The 24,565-nt window shown below is 43.7% G+C and overlaps 3 protein-coding genes across 4 annotated transcripts in view; 1 reads left to right on the plus strand and 2 right to left on the minus strand.

Annotated features, from left to right (window-relative positions):
* Positions 1-459: 459 nt before the first annotated feature.
* Positions 460-5,225, minus strand: cinp (cyclin dependent kinase 2 interacting protein). Its single transcript, XM_022234899.2, has 5 exons — positions 5,047-5,225; positions 2,980-3,151; positions 2,656-2,791; positions 1,612-1,738; positions 460-1,350 (listed from the first exon to the last, which is right to left on the minus strand). The coding sequence occupies exons 1-5, from the start codon at positions 5,174-5,176 to the stop codon at positions 1,154-1,156; spliced, it is 762 nt and encodes a 253-aa protein (XP_022090591.2). The 5' UTR covers positions 5,177-5,225; the 3' UTR covers positions 460-1,153.
* Positions 5,226-5,958: 733 nt separating this feature from the next.
* Positions 5,959-15,322, plus strand: LOC110979235 (uncharacterized). The gene is made up of 8 exons (XM_022234850.2): positions 5,959-6,135; positions 7,032-7,163; positions 10,613-10,742; positions 11,316-11,428; positions 12,223-12,364; positions 13,285-13,469; positions 14,240-14,411; positions 14,741-15,322. The coding sequence occupies exons 1-8, from the start codon at positions 6,022-6,024 to the stop codon at positions 14,878-14,880; spliced, it is 1,128 nt and encodes a 375-aa protein (XP_022090542.2). The 5' UTR covers positions 5,959-6,021; the 3' UTR covers positions 14,881-15,322.
* Positions 15,323-22,298: 6,976 nt separating this feature from the next.
* Positions 22,299-24,565, minus strand: part of aqr (aquarius intron-binding spliceosomal factor) — a 66,300-nt gene continuing 64,033 nt past the window's right edge. For both annotated transcript variants that reach the window (XM_087145554.1, XM_087145512.1), the window contains exon 39: positions 22,299-24,270. In XM_087145554.1, the coding sequence (XP_087001680.1) occupies positions 24,016-24,270 (255 nt within the window). In that variant the 3' untranslated portion in view covers positions 22,299-24,015. The remainder of the gene's footprint in view (positions 24,271-24,565) is intronic.

Genomic DNA, 24,565 nt, shown 5'->3' on the forward strand with positions numbered 1-24,565 from the left:
AAATGGCTTATGGTTCATGTCCCATGGATGACTAGGAAACTTTCAGATATTTGATCTACTAAGCATGTCACTACTGTATCCCTATGCACTGTAAACTCTGGCGACGAATGCATTAAATCTGGGATTGCTGAAACACTTTTAAAATCAATAGAATGTTGAGTTATTCCATCAGTCTTTCTGAAGTCTTCACTTTTGTGTTTATTTTCTCCTAAGTCTTGGTGACATACATGTACCACGATCTTTCGAGTTGTATTGTCATGATTGTGTGATCAACTACACGTATCTGGTAGGCACTGCATGATTTGTCATCTCTCAGAACTGGGATAGGACAAGAAGCAACTTGCACAACCCTGAAGTGGCACATGGTATAAAGACGGCACATTTCCAGAGAGAACAGGATATCTGTACTAGTATCTTGTACGTGTCATGTGCAAAGAGAATTCCGACAGACGAAGGTAGTTCAGTGCTAGCCTCCACAAGGAGTCCACACTCCCTATTTATTTTTCTCAATTCCAATTCCAAGAGAACTTGGAAAGCTGCAGATCTGTGTATGTTGGGTTGAAAAGTAACGTGGGTACACTGCAGTTACCCGGTACCCAGGGGCTTGAATCTGACACATGCGGGACCGGTTTGTACTGGTGTGGTGCACCAAAGGGAAAGCTTAAGCCCCTCCCCCCGTGTGGTCAGTTTTGTTTTCTGTTTTTACTTTCTGACAAATGAAGATGCAATATACACCTGCAACTTCAATTACTGGCTCTTATTGAGCTGTACATATGTAAGTCCCCCGTGGTGCAACTGAGGGTGGGGGTGTGGGTGGGGCTTGACCATCCAGGGTTATCTTGAAAGGGGATTAATTCCAGTCCAAGCCCTCAACACGTCCCCCCTTAACAAATCCTGGGAGTGCCAGTAAGCTACTGTGCCTTTTTGCACTGATGTTCAGATACTGCTGTGACTGTCTTCATGAACCTGTTTGCACTAAGACAGACAGTGTCCGACTATCGAGGAACCGGTTTGCACTGGTGTTGAGAAACTGCTGTGACTTGACTCTCAGGATTGAAAATCCACTAGTACAACACAGCTGCTTACGCAATCCAAGTGCCTTTTCCAATGATGATCAGGCAGTCTGAGGTCTGAGTTCTGTTGGTACAGCTTGTCACCTGTGGCCCGTTTCTTGTAGCATGCTCTCTAGAATCACGGTGGCCTCGTCATCGATGTAAGGCTGGTGTAGCCATGCTGAGGTGTAGGTCATGAGCACATCCCGGCTGCTTGTATGCGCAACATCCTCCACAATGGCCTTCTTCAGTGATAGTTCCTTGGCGTACATGTTCCCTAGACGTGAAGAAGTTTCCCCTGCACAAGGAATGCAAAACTATGTTCAATCATTGTTGATACCTCAACTACATGTACTTGTTTACTGAAAAGATTTCAAATAATGTAACTGGAAATAAATCACAAACATATCTTGGATTCTATACACTACAACCTTTTGGAGCTCTGGTGGACTTCAAACTCATTTTTGTATGTTGGGGCAATGAATTTTTGGAAGCTAAGTTCAGCTTACCGTCATGAAAATGTTCCAAAACACAAAAAGAAATAATTTGATCAACTCACAAAATAGACGAACTGGCCATGTTTGGAAAAAAGGCTGCTCTCCCCCTGATTCAGAAAGATTTCTCTCCATTTCACTGACGCCTTGGAGATGCTTAGTGATGGCTGCCATTTTATGGACGAGTTTCTCCTGACAAACATTCAGAGACAAGTAATTCATTCTTTTTTTCAGGCTGACAAGAACCATGGAATAGTTTGTGAAAACATGTTTTATTTCTCTCAGTATTTTATGGTAATTCTTGTCCAAACGCAACCCATGACACCTGCCTGTTTATTTGGCATCTTCTAGCCAGTTTCATACATGCTGCTTTCGACTTAATAATGAGACATACAGCTCTTTCCTTTCTTTTTCAAATTGACAGCTCCGTCTGCCAGTGAACAAAAGGACTGGGCTAACTGCTCTGGTTCCTGCCTCAACTATTACTTAGCCTTACAAGTAGTCTAATGACAATATTGACAGACTGGGTACAGTCTATTCACCTCTCCTGGTTCACATACACATGCATGAGCCTAAGGCTGTGGCTGCAACCACTTCAGATAGAGTTTTGTGTAATTCCAAGCCACAGCCAAGTAATTCAGACACGGCAATGCATGTACATGCCTCTAATCATGGGGGACACTTTTGTAACAAGATTGTAACATTGTCAAGACTTGTGTATCAACTGCTTGCACTACAACAAACAGGCAACATGCGTCAGTAAATGAGTGACTCATCTACATGTATATAACTGACTGAAATTTCACAATTGGGCAAATAGGCCTATATATGCACTGCCCTTTTTAGAAAACATGCATAAAATCGCATGCACAACCAGGCATAGTGCACTAAACACTCTCCGATGGTGTCAGCTCAAACTAGATGAACCTTTGCTACATTACAAAGTGGCCTATTCAGTTCAGTGTTCATGCATGTACGTGTAGCCTACAGCCCAGTTGGACGTTGCCGTTCCCAAACCCTCTTTCTTACTGAGGATGAGGACATTGAAGACATTTCAGAGGCTAACATCTGACAAGCTAATTCAAGAGAGGCAAATTTCTGGAGCCTACCATTGAAATGTAGATGCTCGTCAGTTCAACACAGAGGTCGTCCAGTCCTTCTGGCATGTGCGTAGCCGTGGCAACATGGGAATCCGTTTCCACGTTGGTGGCCTTTTCTGTCATGGTAGCAACCTCGGAAGATTCACTACATTAGAGTAAAAAAAAACCTCGAAGTGACAGGTGGTACAAGAGAAAACACTATATAAACCCTTTCCCTCCAATGACCCTCATCTGGTACACAAACCATTTGGGTCAAATTTGGGCTACACCACTCGCCAAAGCTAAGCCCGTCCAACCATGCAAGAAAGACCAAGGCTGTAGTCAGCCACTCACTGTGCCTGAAGCTTGGCAGTGACTATCTGCTTCACCACTGCCAGACCCTTTTCGTTCAGCCCAATCCACTTGTCGATGTAGTTGTGCCAGTCAGCGCAGTGGTCTTTGATGATCCGGGCCCTGCCTTGCAAGGGAGCTGACGGTGACTTGGTTGGGACAGTGACCACCACGACTGCAAAAGCAGTGCAATGAAAAGACACATGGAGAAAGCGTGCTGCCTCTTGTCCCCCGAGTACAAGCAAATGGCAGCAAGGGTGGCTGCTTTTAACTCAGGAAAGAAATTAGCCACCTTCAAGATGCAGGGCTAGGAATTTCTAGAAATGCCTTCATCATCCCCTCATCCAACTCTTGAACACAAATTTACACCTCTGGCATGTCTCTGGCTTACATGTAAGTACCCCTTGATTATTAAATTCCCCAGGAAGCAATGGGAGACATCTGCCCCTTCCCCCTCTCAAGTTTCTCTTGACCCCAATCTTCCCCCTTAAGGTGTACGGTTATGAATTTCTTTATTTCCTTGGAAAACATTTCATACTCATGGGCCACTTTCCCAGGAGTCTGTAATACTTGTTTATAGACTAATCTATAAAAAACTTAACCTGCTATTCATTTGAAATTGTAAGAAGCTGAATGCTCTGTCTACGTCTTGAGATAAATGTAGGATGATTTTGAGCACTATTCTATGCCTATGCGATCAACCACAGGTGAAAGGCCGCCATAATGACCACAGATATAGTATAAACATGGAGGAATAAGAACACTTTTTCTTTTCTTCTTTCAAGCTTGTCCCCCCTAAGTTAATACTAAACTGCCTTTCATATCTGTAGACCCCCCTCCCCCAAAATACATTGCTGCCCCAGTTTAAAGACCAACTCCAACAGTTTTAAAAGTTTTGAAAATAAACTATTATTGTGTTCAGTGTGTAATAAATTATCTATTTATTACCAATTCATGTCTGTATTGCGTCTGTATTTTTTTGGTAATTTTTGTAAACTTTTGAACTGTGTCTTCGAGTTTTATGAAAACTTTCCACAATCTGACTGCTGGTGGCGCTGTTGAGAAATGAAATTTGTATAACATTTGTAATACCGGAGAAAACAATGAAACTGGTATCCCTGGCAAGACTAGTTCTGCTACAAATGTACATGTACATGAACATGGAGATACATGTGCGTGCATTGTGAACCAGGGATCGATCTGTGTGCCAGGTCTACTGGCCAGATTGTCTCTTTTTCGTTGAGAGTTTGTGCCCCTCACTGGTGGGTGTATACATATGAATTCTGCAAAAGAACCGGGTTGAAATTCTTTGAGTTTCCGAAGAATGAGAGCATTCTTAAACTTCATGCTGTCGTTCCTGGCTACGCATGCTATGCATGCCTAAAGCGCATGCACTGTGGTATTTCCTTTCCAAAGTAATACGTCACAGAAATCAATATTCATTAGATGCTTATGAGACATGATGACACGTCCATTTTTGCAATACAGGACTGGACTTGCAGGAAAAATGGGTACAAAGATTGTTTTACTAACATAAAAACATGTATGTATTGAAATGCAAGGGAGATATTGATTTTAGTAGACTTGGCTCTTCTCAATAAGATTTAAATATGAGAAATCTTAGCACCGTTAGAGTTGGCCTTTAAAATTGTAAGGGTTAAAAAATGTTTAAAAAGAGGCCGATGAATCAGAATGGAATTTTCCCCAAAAGGTTTGCTTCACATGCATGATGGTGCTCTTTTCCTACATGTACCTCCATCATGTCCATGCTTCTGTTCCTTGCTCTATGCTTATTCCAATCAGTCTGCAGTTTAAAATTTTTTCAGCTTTCGGAAATCAGATATTATTATAACCCGCATTGCTAGAACTAGTCTGAGTCTAGTTCTAACTTCTGTAGCTTGGAGAAACGCCGCTAACACGGCAATTTAGCTTTGTGTGACCGTTAGAGTACGTACAGAACATGTACAGGCTCCCTGTACTAGGCGGGAATTTCCCCTCATCAAGTCTGACCATGGTCTGACAATCGATTCATGATCTCGTCGTAACACTAAATACTCATACTGGGCTTACGTTCAGCTTCCGGGTCATCTCCCGACCCTTCATAATTGGCTTGACTACGGGATGACGACTGCCTTTTCTTTTTCTTAGAGATTCTCCCCCGGCTCTTTTCACTTCCAGCATTCGCAGAGTTCGCCATCATCAAACCACAACGACGTAGGCCCTGGGCCGGCTACGCACGGACATGTGCTATGCATTTGAAGCGCCCTCTATCCCCCAGGCCAGGTATAGTGAAGTGCTGCTTGCTTCCAAGCGAAGTTCTCGCGTAGAGAAGATGTGGCATTGTGTTCATCTATTAGCCTAAATAAATTACAACCAAGGGACTGTTCTACATTCTAAATTCAAAGATACACCAAAATGCAACTTCCCACATGTCATTTTCCAAAACTTCAAACAGAGTGACTTTGATCATTTCAAGCACAAGCTCTGAAAAAGCCCCTAGAGTTTAAACACATTTCTGAGCAAACTTTGTACCCACTTTTTTAACACATTTAACCCACGGTATGTCTTTCTATGGAATGTGTTTAATGCTAAGCGGATTTAAAAAAGCTAAACAAACACATTTCAATAAACATGGCATGGCTTACTAAGCGTCTTTAAAAAGTGGGTGCAAAAAGTGTTGTTTTTACAGTGTGCAGATAAATGACGGTTTTGCAATCACTCTACAGAAAAACATGCATGAGTGTCTCACCCCTGTTGAGTATCCCGACAGGATTTTTGGTTAAATTTCTAGTGGCTCCTCTAGCCACTCGTAAACACGCCACACTGACAAGCAAGTCCGACTTTTTACTATTTTTTTGAAGTGCGAATTTATATATTCTACACCTGACGTTTTTATTAGAAAAAAGTAATAATTTTATTGTTCATTTACAGTCCAAACCGAACCTTGACCTATCCATCCTGCAATCTTTTTACTGTCACGAAAGCAAGTTACCAAGCACACTTGTCGCATAGTATACGCAACAGAGAGCTTTCCAGGTTGCAGAAATGATCGTTCTCCTGCTGTCTGTTGCCTGTATGGCGGCAGCTGAACTTGACCTTGCTCCACTCTACACTCCAGCAACAGACGAGAGAGAGGGACGATACATAGTCGCCCTTAAGGTACGTAGATGCGTCCCGTGGCCCTCTGCTGCCCCACTCATTTTGGGTTAAACACTATAAGGACGGAAGTCAAGTACATGTACATTCAGCTGACGTGTGGCTTTCAAGACTTACATAAATTATGATATATCAAGTTGATCCGCCAAAAAAGTCTTCTATAGAAGAGGGTTCGTCTTTCCAAGGAAATGGTTCTGGCAAATGTCAGGACATCGGGACAAGCCAATTGAGGGCCCATCATGGAGGCCATACACAGTACAAACTTTGAATTTTCTTCGGAGCAAAACCTTATTGCTCATTTTTAGTTGAGTCACCATGCGAACGTAAAATGTGTCGTCATGGCTCATTTACATGTTATTGATGTTATAGATTATCCAAAGTAAGTACCGGCTATTTATGTACTCTTTCAAGATTATGAAGGAAATCGGTGATGCGTAACCACATAAATGCACTGATATCAATGTTTAATGCCCGAGGGGGTCGGGATCCCTGGCGGGAAGCTTCCCCTATTAGTGAAAAGCTGTATTTTGTTCTTGTGATGTGCCCCCCCCAGCTGATACTGTGGCTCTTCTTATGCCTGAATCAGGTAGGGGATGGCAAAAGGTTATTAACCATATTTCCATCTTTTAGCATTCATTATTTATTTAATTCTTCAAACCCTTATTCCATCTTAATTTAAATATTTCAAAATCACTGTACATAATAAGATTTTAAAGGCACAAATGAGAACACTTGCTATCACCGCCATCATGCCACCAACCCAGCCAGCGATAGCAGAGACGATCTACAGTGGTCAAAAATGTTTCAAATTTTTTCCTGTTAATTCACCGTTCTTAATCCAGTGACAGCGATCCATGTGTTTACCCAAAAAATAAGTAACTACTGGAATTTTCTTTCAGGCCGGGAGTCAAGATGTGGACGACTTTCTGGGTAATTTGGTGACAAATGACGGCATTACAGTCACCATGAAATATCGCGATGCGGCTTTCAGAGGCTTTGCTGCTGGAATGACTGACGACGCTCTACAGATGGTAGGTTTTCGAATAAAGACAACAACAACAATGACAACGACAACAACGACAACAACAACGACAACAACAACGACAACAACAAACAACAACAACACCAGAAACAACCTACTACAAACTCGTCATAAAGATAGCAGTAGTTTTAACAAAGTGCATAATCACTTTGTCCGACAGACTGTCCTATAAAGGAAACGTGGGGCCTAAAAATCAGATCTGAAATTAGTGGGAAAAAATGGTAAAATCCAATTGATCTGTAGTCAAGAGATCTGTAGTGTGAAAGAATGAGGTCAAGCTACAATCCTGGCCAAATCTCGTTGGGCCTAGCCGCCCCCCTCAATGTTGGATGTCGATGCGCGGCCTGAATAATACGAAGAAGCACACTGACGTATTCACATCAATATTTCACAAGAATGAAAATACAACTGAAGGCCTCGTTGTTGAAAATGAATTATAATATGACAGGAAAAGTGCTTGTTCAACCACATCTGTATAAAGAATTACAATTTCTCTTGACATGTATACATAGAAAGAGAATTACTTTCTGATTGCAAGGGTGAGACCAAGCTGTTGAGAAGCTGGTTGATATGCAAAGTGGGTGTGCAGTGAAGCGGGAGCAGGGTGTGGCTAAATAAGGCATTGGAATGCAGGGGAGTGGCATTCGCAGTCACCACGTCACAATGTTCTATTTTTTTTAGGTCACAAGATGTATAGAATTAACATGTTTTAATAATGATTTCAAGTGACATCCGTAGTAGCCCTTGAGCCGGATATGCTTGATCGCCATAGGGGGTCGGACAGGAATTTCCCAGAGTTTTTGTCCATAGAATCACGAGACAAGGTTTTGTCTCTGGGGTTTACTTTAATGAATTATATCTAAAGGATTTCAAATGTCTTATAAAACCGTATTTAGGAACAGGTTTGATTGATATAGGGTGTATTTTATTCGCTGTAAGTAACGAAACGCCTGTTAAGTAGAGTCGGTGACTGTCAGCCTTAGCAAGAGTAAAACAGTTATACAAATTTATCATTTGTCTCGGTATTTCAGCTGGGGTGTCGGGACTGAGCTGAGATGGAATCTTCTGTTACAGTAAAGAGTTTCTCTTATTCTCAGAACGTGTCTGAAGAGCTTTACACCACACATCAGATCCACCACCCAACACAACATGTTAGCAAAACTATTGGGGTCCTGATTCAATCTTCGGCTGTCATTTTATGCTAGTAAAGAAAACGAGAGACAACGCCCTCCCCCCCAAAAAGAGCAAAAGTGGCGTGTCGTTCACATAATATACTATGAAAGAGTTCGGACATGTAGACAGGTGTATAGCCGTGGTCCGGGGACTTGCCCATATTGATGCGTGTTCATTTAAAACTAAGGAGAACATTTTAACGTTGACGACCATTGTTTGTGTTAATGTGCATTTTTGCTACTTGCTGCACGTGGCGTTTTAATCACTCAGTCTTTACACAGAAACGTTCTGTGCAGTAAGGCTAATGATTTTGTTATCTCCTTAATTTGAACACCGAGAGCCAATGTCTCTGAAATGGCCGAGTGGTTAAGCTCACGGTTATCAGATCATTGGAGGATAGGTTCGAATCCCGGACAGGCATGGCTTTTTTTAAATTTTCGCAACGCTTGCTGTCAGTCAGTAGCTATAAGAGACTCTAATTCACCCCGTCAAATACCAGCAGTACCTTAGCCGACCGGGAAAGCTCTGCGGCTGGGACTGTCCGCGAAGTCCAGGTGAGCGCCTAAGTACAGGTTCGAGACGTATGGCCGACTCGGCGGCCAGGGCTTAGGGGCCTGTCTCGTTTCCTCCCTTGCATGGTCGCTCGAATCCTTTTTAGGGTTAAATGGATGGGCAGGGAGGAAGTGTGGTGGGCCGGGAACCCCGAGACCCCAGAAGAGTCCTATATGGAAGCCGGTAACTGCGATTTGTAGCGAATTTCAGGAGTCCGTGCGCCTGAATGCTTGGTCAACACCACATAACTTTTGCATTCCCCCCCCCTCACCATTTTTTTTTCATTTCCCTGGGCGCAGAACCTACAAGGCAATTTTCTTGGTTTGAATACAGTGAGCTAAAGGGTTAATGCTGATTTATTCTCATTTATAATCTTAATTACCTAAATAAAAACCAATTCCAACCGTGTTCGGGTCCATTTCTCCTCGGCATAGAAGCTGTGAGGTGTATAGTGAATGTTAACTTTATTTATTGATGAGTCAACAGTAACAGATCCACGGTTGGTACAGTCGGGCCGCACTCCACTCCCTATTTCATTGACGGAAATTTCGTTTCCTTTCAACCACGGAATAATTCGATATTTTTAAAGAGAAATTCTCATGAAAGATACATTCCGCATCTTCTTTGGTCACCCCCCCCACCTTGCAACAAATGTATTGCAACTGTCGCTCTCTCTTGTGGATAGTTGAGCTATCAATGGCCAGACAGGCCTGCCCAAAACTTCAAGGAGGAAAATGACGAAATGAACTCGAAAGAAACCAACAGTCCCCAGCTACTGGAATTTCAACAACAGAAAATGACACGGAAAATGCAATGGGATGTCAAATCAGTAAAGCTTTTGGTTTTACCCCCATTGCCGTACGGTTTCCCCAACGGTAATCCTTGTTTTATTTAATTTTGATCAGACTGAAACTTAATTAGCTATTCCGTGCCTCATTGGCCATAAGTTTAATATCGGAATTCGGAATTACAAAAATGGCACGGCAAAAAGTCACCATTACATAGTCAAGTATGCCCCTTTTCGAACTCAAATAGAATACCTCCAAAATATACCTGTCATTTCTCAAATGTTGATAAATGAAATACAAGTATTGACCATTCCATATTTTCCTGGTTGCTGTGCAGTTCAACGGCATGACGGACACCACACGTCGTTTCTGTACCAAAATTTTGCACAGTTACGGGCAGCAGTGAGACGGCGCGTCGTCTACGATGAATTCCTGCAAAACAGTTGTGACAGTACACACACAAAACAAAATGGATAATTATCTTGCTTTCTCTTGTTATACAATTTGCCCGAAATATACATTTGTCTATACTTAACAGTCGGCTGCCATTTTTTGATTCCTACAAACAACGCCAGAAAACAAACGCCAAACGGAACGGCAGACACAATGTTGGTCTATGCTCGCGGTCTCCGCTCGGCTGGACGTGACAACATTGACAAGAGGAGTGAGTTGGCGGCTGGAGAGCGTTTATGCACAACAATTTTTCCAGGATTGTAGTTCTTAGCCCTTTGTGACCCACCCAGTAGGCCTATATTACTCCTGATCACAGTATGTAAATAAAAATCATCAAACTGCAATGGTCTTACGAGCCTTAATAGTAAGTAACAAACGGTTGTTCACTGCCAGTAACTTCCAAATACTGGCCGAGTTGGATTAATGATCATTATGTTGTCGACTTAATGTTTATGATCAAAATTGCTCACAGATACGCAAGGACCCTGAAGTAGCTTTCGTAGAGCAGGATTCCATCGTCCGTGCTGATTGGGTCGCGTCTTGGGGTCTGGACCGGGTAGACCAGAGGAAACTACCCCTAGACGGCAAGGCCGAGTTTGAAGGTCGGGACTACAGAACAGTCCATGCATTTATCTGTCCACATGTTCCCTTCTGTCTTCTGAAAAAGGCGCAAAAATGGCATTTTCGGAACGCTGATGAGGTCAGAGATGATATTGCTTGGTGGTTTTAATGCAGGGCAGTATTTTGGATAGTGTGCCTGGACACAGAGCAATTACATCAAGCACCGCACCATACCAACTCCTCTTTCCTATTCCTGTGCTTTCATTTCCAGTTTAACCTTTCAATCGGTCCTGTTTTTTCCCCGACGCCTTTACCCCCCACCCGAAAAAGAAAATGGCAGGGAAAAGAAATGAAAGAAAATGACAGAGAAACAAAAAAGGGAGGAAGGGAGAGTCGAACCCCTTCCACCGGTAATGATTTTCTGTTTTCTGCAGTTCTCAACCAGGTATTACCTTCAACCCCGGCAAAAATCCCGTGGAAAACGATCTGTCCATGCCCATCTTTTGGCTATTTTACTCCACTTTTGACCCATTAAAGAAAAAAAAAACCGTTGATGGTCACTTTATATGGTTGAATATCACCGCTTGTCTTTTTCCTGCCTTTTTAATATATAGGCACTGGTAAAGGTGTGAATGCCTACATCATCGATACTGGTATATTTCCAGACAACAAATTCTTCTCGGACAGGGCGTATGTTGCCTACGACAACGTGGGTGACGGGAAGAAGGTAGGACATTGGTGCAGAGAATGAGGGCGAACCACAGAGGGTAGTGCATAATTCCATATGACTCCCCCTTCTTAAGAAAAGGTCCAAACAGCAGTCGATATTGCTAGGTCGACATCATCAGACTCCTGTGCTGCCCTGCTTTTTAAACGACTTTAAACTCTCTTCGGTTTAAAACTGAAAGGCTACTTCTGTTGTTTTTCTGTCTTCTTTTAATAGGTAAAGGTTACGTTCATCAGAAAAAGAAAAGAAACATTGATCTTCTTTAGTGTTTTAGACTTGGGACAGATAAATTTACATAGCTCTCAAAATGTAAGGCCCACCTGCGTAGACCATTAATCCAATAATTGGATTCTTAACCTCTTCACGGTTAATTAGTTACATTGTGCGATAAAGCATGTGAAACAAAAATATCTTGACAGGTGGCTAGGCAACTTGGGATAACCGCCGAGAATAATCGAAATTGCCGCATCACTGCATAAATTAACCTTGTTTGATTTAAAGTTTATCAAGCAATTGGAAAGCAATTGGCTATAACTGGGTGATAAAACATGCACTGTGCTCAGGTGTGCACGCCACCGTGGCAATTAATATCCCTTCAATATTACTTGTTGTCTCAAAAGTACTGTAATTCAATACACATAATTCTCTTATAATTTGAACACTTTTTGCAAGCCAAGACCTTTAAACCCTTCCCTCTTTATTTTTTACCATGGACTAAACTTTTTGAACAGAGTTCTGTTCTCCTATTCAGCACATCTGTAATAAACTGTCAATAACCGTTGAATCTGCGGCAGGGTATCGATTGTAACGGCCATGGTACCCACTGTGCCGGCACAATCGGAGGCGAGGTATTCGGTATCGCCAGGGAGGCGTCTTTGTACGGAGTCCGTGTGCTGGACTGCTTCGGTAGCGGGTTCACATCTAACATTCTTGACGGTATATCCCTGCCAAATGTGTTGTATTTCAACTCCTTAAATGCATCCCTATGTCTCTTTCATCTTCATTAATACTTACTTTATTTTAATTTTTTTATATATTAATTAGCCATGTAGGCCTACCAGTTAAGGCAGCCATGCAGTTTACACAATGAGCAGACAAATTCTGATTCGTTGTTTAAATTACTAAGCTAATTCCCCAAATAATTTTATGCTTTAGGTTTTAGTATCGCAACAGTTCAGTAGCAGAATTATTACTTTTTGAGATCAAACGGATGGTGGTCATTGACTAGTGCGATATTTCACTACATCTTTACATCCTTATGAGGCTTTTGGATAGCGTCAATGTTATTATCTTTGGGAACGATTCATCATTTTCATCGCACGCTCTAAAATTAACTTAGAATTCAGATTACCCGGGATTCTGGTCCTTTGGAGTAACATCCTCATCTGGGTCAGAAATAACAATTATGAGAGATTTTCTAACCATAGAATTCGTCCCTTCCGATCAACATTCTGCACTTCCAAAGCTAGTTTAAAATTTTCTCGCTGACTGAGTAAGCAAAAAATCTGAAGTTGTGGACATGTTCATAAGCTCAATTACCTGATTAAACTGTGAAATGCGCTCACTGTTTCGCTCAAACTTTTAAGGGAGATGATTTGACCCCATAAAACCCAGATGGAAAGTACAACAGTTTAAAGGAACAAAGTCATATTTTTCTAATGCAGTCTCGGTAGGCCTTATAAATTTTAGCGCCGCAAGCACCTATATAGTTGCTTTCATTTTTTCCATTCGTATTTCATTTCATCTTTTTCTTCTATCCTGACGCTGGGGCCACATCAGCAACCCGTGGCACATGCATTGTGAACCTATTTTGTTATAGCACTTTGAACCTATATCTATACATGTACTTTTCTCAGGGATGGATTTTGTTGCCAAAAATGCCCAGCACCCTGCAGTGGCATCGATGTCTCTGCGGTCACCACAGTCAGAAGCCATGGAAGAGGCAGTCAGGCGGCTTGTAGAGGCCGACGTAACAGTCTCCGTGTCTGCTGGTAACAGCGACGGGGACGCGTGTAACCAATCCCCGGCGAGCGCAAAAGAGGTATGGGTGCAAAGATTGTTATCAAAGAGGAGAAAACGTGGATGTGTTACGGGCTCAAACCCCTCAACTTAGCATTTGTCACTTCGCATGTCTGAGGTCAAATAACTACCTGATCTACACTCTAAACACAGGTGGGTCAGACTGACCCAGAATCGGGGTCCCATATAAGGGCTGACCCCTTTCCGGGTCAAATTAAGATCCCCTTTGGGATCATATTGGACCCTTTCTTGGTCAACTATGACCCAAAATAGGTCATAATTTTATCCGGAAAAGAGTCAAGCCCCATGGGACCCAGATTGCGGGTCAGTCTGACCCAGGTGCTTTTAGAGTGTACCAGCGTTGTTGTCGAGTGCTTGTCGGCCTGTCCAGGCAAATAAGGCGAAGTAAACGGAAGCCATTTTTGCGATCCCCAAATTCGGAAGCGGCGTATTTAGGGGGGCTGAGTCTTAGGCCTACCTGTAATGTACGGGCTTGACTTGGACTGTGGCTTTGCCGGAAGATCGTGGTTTTGAACGGTTGTAGCAAAGAAATAGGCGCACTTGTTTTTACCGACCGTAGCAAGTACCTTCGGGGGCAGCCTCCGGTCTTCACAATCGTAAACTGTCATAACCACAAAAGTGTACATGCCAAAATCTACAGAGTCAAATTTGGGCAGGGCTAAACCTGATATTGGCCATGATCCGTTTTGTTCCACTTTTGAGCTGAGGCCTACTTTGCTGCCTTTATTAATTGAATTCTGGTACGAAACCCCTTCCATCAATCTAAATCAGGCGATAACCGTAGGTGCCACCGATATCGAAGACCAGAGGGCGTCCTTCTCAAATTACGGCAAATGTGTCGACCTGTTTGCACCCGGCGTGGACATTCCCAGTTTGTGGATGGGAGGAGACTTTGCCGTCAACACAATCAGTGGGACATCCATGTCCTGTCCTCACGTAAGCGGTAAGCCAATGAAACTACCGACAGCTACTGTATTTTAATGAAAATCTGGAAGGTGCATTCATCAAATTACGACCGGTAGCAGTTCAAAATTTTTAACTTGGGTTCGTTTACAGCCGGATCTCTAGAGATGGAATTACACCATGGACCTGTGGTACATTTAAGTCTGAGCTTTTCTTTCTTGCACAGCATCCAAAATGGAGATTCTGTCCTTTGCCACGGAAATCCACACATTAATTACAAACCCAGAATTCGGACAGAATGTAGCGCAGAATATGTGAGTAAAGTTTGTATGAACTTAGTGTACATTCGAATTTCCCCTCCAAACCTAGGAGCTGCTGTGATCACCCGCGGCAATGATCCAACCTCAACAGCGCCTGAGGTGAAGGCTAAGATACTGAAGGACGCCACTCCGAATGTGGTGAAGAATCCCGGGCCTGAGTCGCCCAATCTCTTATTGTACGTCCCGTAGCTAGCGAGTTAAAACGACAAAACCATTCGGGACTCAATGGGATAGTCCAACACAGTTCATTTTGTTTCCGTTTGTTTCCGTTTTGTGTCAGTCAGATACAGCAGACTATTTGGAAAGACAAATATTCCAGAATTCAATTACCAAATGGACTTATCATTTGTATGGTTTATTATCAAGAACGGGGAGTTTTTAATAAAGGAATATGATAAGCGAATTTAATGGATAATGTTGGGCCGGATAGAGGGCGCGTGTAAGTGCACAAAAAGAGGACAGGAGTAGGGTCGGGGAAAGAAATCGGGATAATTATAGGAAAAAGGTAAAGGCATTTTGGGTCAATCGTTTGGATGTTCAAGCACCCGTCATTCATCAGTATTTGTACCTTTAGCAACGAAATCACTAATTAATAAAAATAGCCCTAAACCTACACGACCGGTTAAATTCATCCTTAACCTTAACTCTACGTGAAAAATTCATCTGACGATCGGAGAAAACAATAACCCTCCCTGCACAATGGGCCTAACCCGACCCCCACCCGAAAGATTAATCCGACGATCGGCCTAATCGTAACCCCAACCCTACCTCTTCAAATTCATCCCAGATCATCATAGCCCTAACCCTACCTGTTAAATTCCTCCAACGGTCAGCCTAACCCTAAACCAACTTATTCAGTTCATACAACGTTCGGCCTAACCCTAACCCTACTCTAACCCCACCTGTTAGATTCATCTGAAGATCGGCCTAGCCCTCATCACTACACAATCAGCCTAACCCTAACCCCACCCGTTAAATTTTTCCCACGGTCGGGCTAACCCAAACCCTAACCCCACCCATTAGATTCATCCCACGGTCGGCCTAGCCTGAACCCTAACCGTAACCCTAACACCTAACCCTAACACCTAACCCTACCTAATTCATCCTACGTCAGCTAACCCTAACCCCACCAGTTACATTCATCCGACAGTTGGCCTAGCATGAACCCTTACCCATTCATCCCATGGTTGGCCTAACACTAACCCTAACCCTGTCAAAACCATCCCACATTAGCTAACCCTAACCCTACCTTAACCCTAACCCTACCCGTTAGATTCATCTGAAGATCGGCCTAACCCTCAGTGCTACAAATCAGCCAAACCCTAACCCCACCCGTTAAATTCTTCCGACGGTCGGGCTAACCCTGACCCTAACCCCACCCATTAGATTCATCCGACGGTCGGCCTAGCCTGAACCCTAACACCTAACTCTAACCCTACCTAATTCATCGCACATCAGCTAACCCTAACCCCACCACTTACCATTATCCGACAGTTGGCCTAGCATGAACCCTAAAACCTAAACCATTCATTATATGGTCGGTCTAACCCTGACCCTGACCCTGTCAAAACCATCCCACATTAGCTAACCCTAACCCTACCCGTTAATTTCTCCGACGGTCGGTCTAACCCTAACCCCACCTGTTCACTTCATACAACGTTGGGCCTAACCCTAACCCTAACCCTACCCTACCCTAACCCCACGTGTTAGATTCATCTGAAGATCGGCCTAACCCTCATCACTACACAATCAGCCTAACCCTAACCCCACCCGTTAGATTCTTCCGACGGTCGGGCTAACCCTGACCCTAACCCCACCCATTAGATTCATCCCACGGTAGGCCTACCTTGAACCCTAACCCTAACACCTAACCGTAACCCTAACACCTAACCCCAACCCTACCTAATTCATACCACGTCAGCTAACCCTAACCCCAGCCGTTAAATTCTTCCCACGGTCGGGCTAACCCTAACCCTAGAACCTGACCCTAACCGTAACCCTACCTAATTCATCCCACGTCAGTTAACCCTAACCCACCCGTTAGATTCATCCCATGGTCGGCCTAGCATGAACCCTAACCCTAACTGTAACCCTAACCCTAACACCTAACTCTAACCCTACCTAATTCATCCCACGTAACCCTAACCCTGCCCTAAACCGCCTAACCCTAACCCTGCCAAAACCATCCCACATTAGCTAACCCTAACCCTACCCATTAATTTCTCTGACGGTCGGTCTAACCCTAACCCCACCTGTTCACTTCATACAACGTTGGGCCTAACCCTAACCCTACCCTAACCCTAACCCCATCCGTTAAATTCTTCCGACGGTCGGGCTAACCCTAACCCCACCCATTAGATTCATCCCACGGTCGGCCTAGCCTGAACCCTAACCCTAACCGTAATCCTAACACCTAACCCTAACCCTATCTAATTCATACCACGTCAGCTAACCCTAACCCCAGCCGTTAAATTCTTCCCACGGTCGGGCTAACCCTAACCCTAACCCTAGAACCTGACCCTAACCCTAACCCTACCTAATTCATCCCACGTCAGCTAACCCTAACCCCACCCGTTACATTCATCCCATGGTTTACGTTGGCCTAACCCTAATCCTAACCCTGCCAAAACCATCCCACATTAGCTAACCCTAACCCTACCCCTTTATTTCTCCGACGGTCGGTCTAGCCCTAACCCCACCTGATCACTTCATACAACGTTGGGCCTAACCCTGACCCTACCCTAACGCTAACCTTAACCCCACCTGTTAGATTCATCTGAAGATCGGCTTAACCCTCATCACTACACAATCAGCCTAACCATTACCCTACACTTTCATCCGACGGTCGGGCTAACCCTAACCCTAAGCCTATCCCTAACCTTAACCCTACCTAATTCATCCCACGTCAGCTAACCCTTACCCCACCCGTTACATTCATCCCATGGTTTACGTTGGCCTAACCCTAATCCTACCCATTAGATTCATCCCACGGTCGGCCTAGCCTGAACCCTAACCCTAACCCTAACCGTAACCCTAACACCTAACCCCAACCCTACCTAATTCATCCCACGTCAGCTAACCCTTACCCCACCCGTTACATTCATCCCATGGTTTACGTTGGCCTAACCCTAATCCTACCCATTAGATTCATCCCACGGTCGGCCTAGCCTGAACCCTAACCCTAACCCCTAACCCTAACCCTATCCCTAACCGTAACCCTACCTAATTCATCCCACGTCAGCTAACCCTAACCCCACCCATTAGATTCATCCCACGGTCGGCCTAGCCTGAACCCTAACCCTAACCCTAACCGTAACCCTAACACCTAACCCCAACCCTACCTAATTCATACCACGTCAGCCTAACCCTAACCCCACCCGTTAAATTCTTCCGACGGTCGGGCTAACCCTGACCCTAACCCCACCCATTAGGTTCATCCCACGGTCGGCCTAGCCTGAACCCTAACCCTAACCCTAACCCTAACCGTAACCGTAACCCTAACACCTAACCCCAACCCTACCTAATTCATACCACGTCAGCTAACCCTAACCCCAGCCGTTAAATTTTTCCCACGGTCGGACTAACACCAACCCTAACCCTAGAACCTGACCCTAACCCTAACCCTACCTAATTCATCCCACGTCAGCTAACCCTAACCCCACCCGTTACATTCATCAGATGGTTTACGTTGGCCTAACCCTAACCCTGTCAAAATCATCCCACATTAACTTACCCTAACCCTACCCGTTAAATTCCTCCGGCGGTCTGTCTAACCCTAACTTAACTTATTTAGTTCATACAACATTGGGCTTAATCCTAACCCTATCTTAACCCTACCCGTTAAATTCCTCCGGCGGTCGGTCTAACCCCAACCCAACTTATTCAGTTCATACAACGTTGGGCCTAACCCTAACCCTACCCTAACCCTAACTCCACCTGTTAGATTCATCTGAAGATCGGCCTAACGCTCATCACTACACAATCAGCCTAACCCTTACCCCACCCGTTAAATTCTTCCGACGGTCGGGCTAACCCTAACCCTAACCCCACCCATTAGACTCATCCCACGGTCGGCCTGTCCCTAACCTTGACGGTTGGCCTAGCCTGAACCCTAGCCCTAAACCCACTCATCCCATGTTAGGCCTAACCCTAACCCTTGGGTTAGGGTTAGGCCTAACCATAGGACTCTTCTGGGGGTCTCGGGGTTCCCGGCCTTCCCTTCCCCTTGGGTTAGGGTTAATAGGGTTAGGGTTGTGAATCAATAGCTTGAGTCACAATACCAAGAACAACTGTGTTCCGTAACGTTTATTTCTAAGTACAGCAAAATATTAAAAATTTCGGTAATTCGACAATTTCTCTTTTCTACTCAGTTTTTTTCTGATAGTAGCAAAAATGAGGTGGATGCATATTTAAAGAGAAAAAATGCAAAAGTTATGTGGTGTTGACCAAGCATTCAGGCGCACGGACTCCTGAAATTCGCTACAAATCGCAGTTACCGGCTTCCATATAGGACTCTTCTGGGGTCTCGGGGTTCCCGGCCCACCACACTTCCTCCCTGCCCATCCATTTAACCCAAAAAGGGTTCGAGCGACCATGCAAGGGAGGAAACGAGACAGGCCCCTAAGCCCTGGCCGCCGAGTCGGCCATACATCTCGAACCTGTACTAAGGCGCTCACCTGGACTTCGCGGACAGTCCCAGCAGAAGAGCTTATCCAGTAGGCTAAGGTACTGTTGGTAATTTAAGAAGGAAAATTAACCACTTTATAGTGACCAGGAACGTCCATTGAAAATCAAAATGAAAGCACCGGGATTCGAACCCGGACCCTCCTGATCTTTAAACAGCCAACTTAACCACTCGGCCACTTAGGCCACGTGAATCCATGAACTAAATGTACATGTACATTTTAAGGTGCACTGCAAGTGTAGCTGCTTAAAGATCAAAATTAAGAGAACGGTCCAGATATCGACTTATTAAATTAAGTCAGCGGAACTTCATTATTATCCTAACACAGGAACTTTTATTTGTGCAAATGCAAGCGTTTGAATACTGTAAGAAATGGTTACATAATTATTCAAAACTTGACAATAACAACATTATCTGTAATATCTGATGAGTTGAAATGGTAATCACAACACTATTATTTCAATCACAAACACTTGACAATCGGTGCCAGATTATGAATGTGCATGAGACTCAGGCTGGGATTCCCCGTCAGATTTAGGTGCAAAAGGGCTAAAATGAACAAACGATGTCGTGTAGACACTGTCAGAATTCTCGACTCTTTGAAATATGGGGGCGCACTAGTGCAGCAAGGGAGCAAAGAGCGCTCCGTTCTTCCTCCGTAATGCAATACTGGACAAACACATGGGTTAAACGGGAAAGATGAGGGATTAGAAGTAAATGTTTAAAACAGGAAATAGGAGAAGAGAGGATGAAAGTCAACAATTGTTTGAAAATACATGTACCACGAAATTGGTCCTCTTCCAACAGAAGTTGATGTTTTTTGAGGTTGCTGCTGCGTCAATGAGGACTTTTACTCCCCCCCCTGAAAAATACCCCAGCGACTCAGATTACCTGCACACCCTCCCAGAGGGTATAAGCATCAGAACATGGCTTTATTCAAGCTTTATTTCTGCTTCCAGCTTTGATAAAAATATATTTTGAAACTGATTAAAAGCAAGGAGGGGGCAATTCTCCTAATTTTTAGTGCAGGGGATGGGACCGTGCTTGGAATGTAGACTGCTCTGACCGAGTCTGAGTAAGGGCGCCCTCGTCTTTCCAATTCTTCCTTTTTTCTTTTTTACATGTGTCTTTCACCTAGCTTATAATTATCTACATCAAGTTGCTACTTTCTGTTTTGACCTTGCTTCATACTTAAGTAACTTCACAGTCTCTCTTCCTGTGGGTTTCGAACAGCGTTGAGCCATACTTAACTTTCTCTTTGCATTTTCCTTCAATCAAGTCCCCTTGCCGCGGCGCACTTTGACTCACTTGACTTTCCTCATACAGTGTTGCCAAATCTCATGTTGAAAATCCTTCAAATTCATTTTCGCAAAATACTGGTACTCTAGCTTTCTTGATACATTCTATTGAACCTTTGAGAAACATTTCAGTGTCATGAAATTTCGTCCGAAATTCAAAAACTTCGCCGTCCGGAAATTGAGCAGAATTGAGCTCGCTAATGTGGCGCACTTATTAAAAATTCAAAACTTCTACAAAATTCTTTAAAGTTGATAACTTCTAATAAAAATTTATTACCTTCAATTTCATACTTTACAACGAGTTCGTTATTCAATTACATTCGCATGGGGCACAGTTTAAAAGAGTTCACTTTCACTTCAGAAAAAAAAATCATAAATTGAGCCAAAATAAAATGTCATCCGAACTTGGTAGCAGGTGAGTAAATTAGAGATTTTTGTATCTGAATATTGAGAGTTTGATAAAAATTTCACTTACGATGAAATTCGAGGTAAAAAAGTGTTCCGACAGGGCACTTGAGTCGAAAATCAGAGTACGTCACGTTAGGGGCCGCTGTCTATTGGTACAGCAACACTAAGTCAGGCAGGAGAGTACAATCCTGGAAATTCCCAGTGATTAAGTACTGTTGTACGTAATTTATTATTCACGATCGTTTGTCAGAGAAATTGTGTGATTTTAGGATTATAGTGTGGCGACATGTGATTGTCTGTGCAGTGTACTGTCGTTGCATTGTAGTGTACAGCTGTGCTAGCCATATGTTAACTTTTGACCTATAGTCACATTACATCAGTCATTGCCGTTGTCATTCGGCAATTATTACTGTGCCCACTTTTGTCAAAAAATGCCATTTACTTATACTTTGAGAGTGCTCGTCCGATTTACTTCGGGGATCTTTCATCCGCCTTCAATTGGCATGGGACTGGTCTGCTACATTAACAATCAATGGACCTAGCGCTTCATCACAAAAGCTGTTGGATCGTGGATACACAGAGTTACGCTATGTACACCTGAGCGGAACGCAGGTGTAATTTACGCAAACCAGGACGGTCGCGTCTGTAGTCCAGTAGGCCGCACTTGTGCAGAAAGTCCAGGGACTAATACCATTTTTCAACTTAAAATCGAACATAGGTTCAGGACTGTGTCGGAATCTCCTTTTTTCTGTTTAAAAAATTTTCTGCATCAATTGAAAAAAACAGTCGGAAGTGATTATCCGTCATTTAAAATCTATATACAAAATTATGCGAACTATTAAACTCCCAGAGTTTTTTGATATGCGTTTTCAAATCGAAAACACTTTCTTGTATCCCCGTTCCCTACGGTCGACATGTCACAGCACATGGAAGTTCTTCCAACAAACGTTTGCACCCACTTATGTGCCCCGAGCGGGAGGTACTCGGGCTCCTTCGTTGGGAACTGCACTTAGCTGGTTTACGAGCGACAATGAAAAGCATACGTTGTGGTCACATCGCTATCAACAAAATGAACACTTCCCCACTAATGGCTCTTCTCAACCGTTGAGGGGGGTGCTTTCGCTCAAGGCAGTTCAAGTACGTGACCACAACCACCACTGGGGGCTTCCGCTGTCATTCCACTCTAGAAATAAAATCAAAACAGACAACCGTCGATGTGACGTGACCTTGTTTTAATACAAACTGGTACAATATTATTGTCAAGTGTCGCTGACTACTGCCGTGAAAAGATAAACTCCTCTACAGGAAACTTCATTTCACTTGGAAATGTACAAGTACGCATAAAATGCCGATGCTTTAACCCTAACCCTCCTCAATCCTCCAACAGGTGAAGGATTGAGGAGGGTTAGGGTTAATTTTCATTTCTGACACAAATAAAGACAAACGTCTGTGGCTGTGATGTCATGGTTACTGTTGTTAGGCGTGACGTGAAGCTCCCAGGGTCGATCCTTCACACAGGCCAAGCGTAAAGGAACAAAACATTTCAGCAAAAAAAGTCACTACGAGAACGTACAAAACTTACATTGGCGCATAGCTGACTGCATAAACGAAATCAAGAAAACCAGGACCAAAAGAGTACAAGAGTAAACTAGCTTTCATGCTGCCGCCAATGTTTGCCATCAATTTCTTGTCTGATCCCCATGAACACCAACCAGTGCGTTAACTGTTACACAAAGGTAGCACCTTTTAGCTTATCAAATACACAGAACTCCTGTAAAAAGTAGTCAAATACATATGTACAACAGATCGAGTTCAGAAAAGTTACAATTGAGCAACTTCGACGATTCCAAGCGTTTACAGGTCTTTTCTCTAACAAACGATATTGATGTAACTTCACCTCGACTTTAACCTCCCTTATTTGTATATACTTTAATACGTATAGCTTCAATTATCCTGTAATAATTACGATCACCTTCCCTAATTTTAATCCTCGGCCACTGTACCATAAAACAAGATCGGGCCATAAGCTACGACTAGAGTCGAGGAACGTGAGGCAGACATGAGAAATCCGTGAGAGGCCCTGTGATTATTTTTTTTATACGAACCATCTGTTAATTCTTATTGTTAATCAATTATTAAAGAGTTTCACAGAGGTAACATAGCACGCACTCCCCCCCCCCCCTCATCCCCTGGCAATGGAGTTCTACTGCTGACGAAACCAAGCGTACTTGTATGTCCAAAGCCACTGTATACAAAGACAACTCCAAACAGAAAGGGAGGTTATATAAAATACTCTTTCGAATGAACACGTCAGAACGTAAACTCGAATCAAGTCTAGTCAGAACGGAGAAATGGAACACAATGGTTACAATTCTTGTTCATAAGTTCTTATGTAGGCCTATTAAAGAAGGGTCCGTACAGAAGTCTCTTCGCAATCATCGAACTATGCATGATATCTAGTATGTGAGCTTTCCCCACAAACACCAAAATACAGTGGAAATTGGTTCCTTTTCTCTTTTGTCCCCAACTAACGCTCCTTGGTCTCCACGGCTTCCTGTTTTTTCTCTTTTGTCCCCAACTAATGCTCCTTGGTCTCCACGGCTTCCTGTTTTTTCTCTTTTGTCCCCAACTAACGCTCCTTGGTCTCCACGGCTTCCTGTTTTTTCTCTTTTGTCCCCAACTAATGCTCCTTGGTCTCCACGGCTTCCTGTTTTTTCTCTTTTGTCCCCAACTAACGCTCCTTGGTCTCCACGGCTTCCTGTTTTTTCTCTTTTGTCCCCAACTAATGCTCCTTGGTCTCCACGGCTTCCTGTTTTTTCTCTTTTGTCCCCAACTAACGCTCCTTGGTCTCCACGGCTTCCTGTTTTTTCTCTTTTGTCCCCAACTAACGCTCCTTGGTCTCCACGGCTTCCTGTTTTTCTCTTTTGTCCCCAACTAACGCTCCTTGGTCTCCACGGCTTCCATGTTTTCCTCCTTATCTTCCTCTCCTGTCTCTCCTCCGGTCGCCGACACGTCGTCACTCACTTCCTTCGCCAGCTCTTCCCCTTTGTCCTCAGACTCCCCTTCTGACGGCTCCTGGTCGTCCGGCCTTCCAGAAGATTCTGGCCGCTCGGGAGTCGCTGGCTTGACCGGACAAGGATCTCGGGAGACGGGCGGTTTGACCAGCTGCGCTTGCATTTGTCTTTGATACTACAAGAAAACAGAAATCACATCCTTGAATATCTAGTGGCGATTAGAAAATGTTCCTACACAGTGGTGTTTCCACAATTTTGTGGGCATGTCGGGCTATACGGTTTATTTTACAATTCACACTGCCCTCAGGGGTTATACTCATTGTCTCAACCATCTGTCATAATTGTTGACATATTTGGACTGTTTATACACGCAGTCTGCCCCCATGTTGCAATTAAAACACAGGATCTATTCCGTCATAGATTGGACCAATCGTAGTAAAGAGTTTTGACCAATCACAGCAAAGGACGTT

The sequence above is a fragment of the Acanthaster planci genome, linkage group LG01 (assembly GCF_054643075.1).
Source record: "Acanthaster planci isolate LZ-2023a linkage group LG01, COTS_SCS, whole genome shotgun sequence".
NCBI classification, from domain to species: Eukaryota; Metazoa; Echinodermata; class Asteroidea; order Valvatida; family Acanthasteridae; genus Acanthaster; species Acanthaster planci.

Coding starts and splice junctions, on each gene's coding strand:
- cinp (XM_022234899.2), bottom strand. CDS start 5,176: ATGATGGCGAACTCTGCGAATGCTGGAAGTGAAAAGAGCCGGGGGAGA. Junction 3,152..5,046: donor AGATGACCCGGAAGCTGAAC/GTAAGCCCAGTA, acceptor CTGCTTTTGCAG/TCGTGGTGGTCACTGTCCCA. Junction 1,351..1,611: donor ATGGCCAGTTCGTCTATTTT/GTGAGTTGATCA, acceptor TTCCTTGTGCAG/GGGAAACTTCTTCACGTCTA.
- LOC110979235 (XM_022234850.2), top strand. CDS start 6,022: ATGATCGTTCTCCTGCTGTCTGTTGCCTGTATGGCGGCAGCTGAACTT. Junction 10,743..11,315: donor CGGCAAGGCCGAGTTTGAAG/GTCGGGACTACA, acceptor TTTAATATATAG/GCACTGGTAAAGGTGTGAAT. Junction 11,429..12,222: donor ACGTGGGTGACGGGAAGAAG/GTAGGACATTGG, acceptor AATCTGCGGCAG/GGTATCGATTGTAACGGCCA.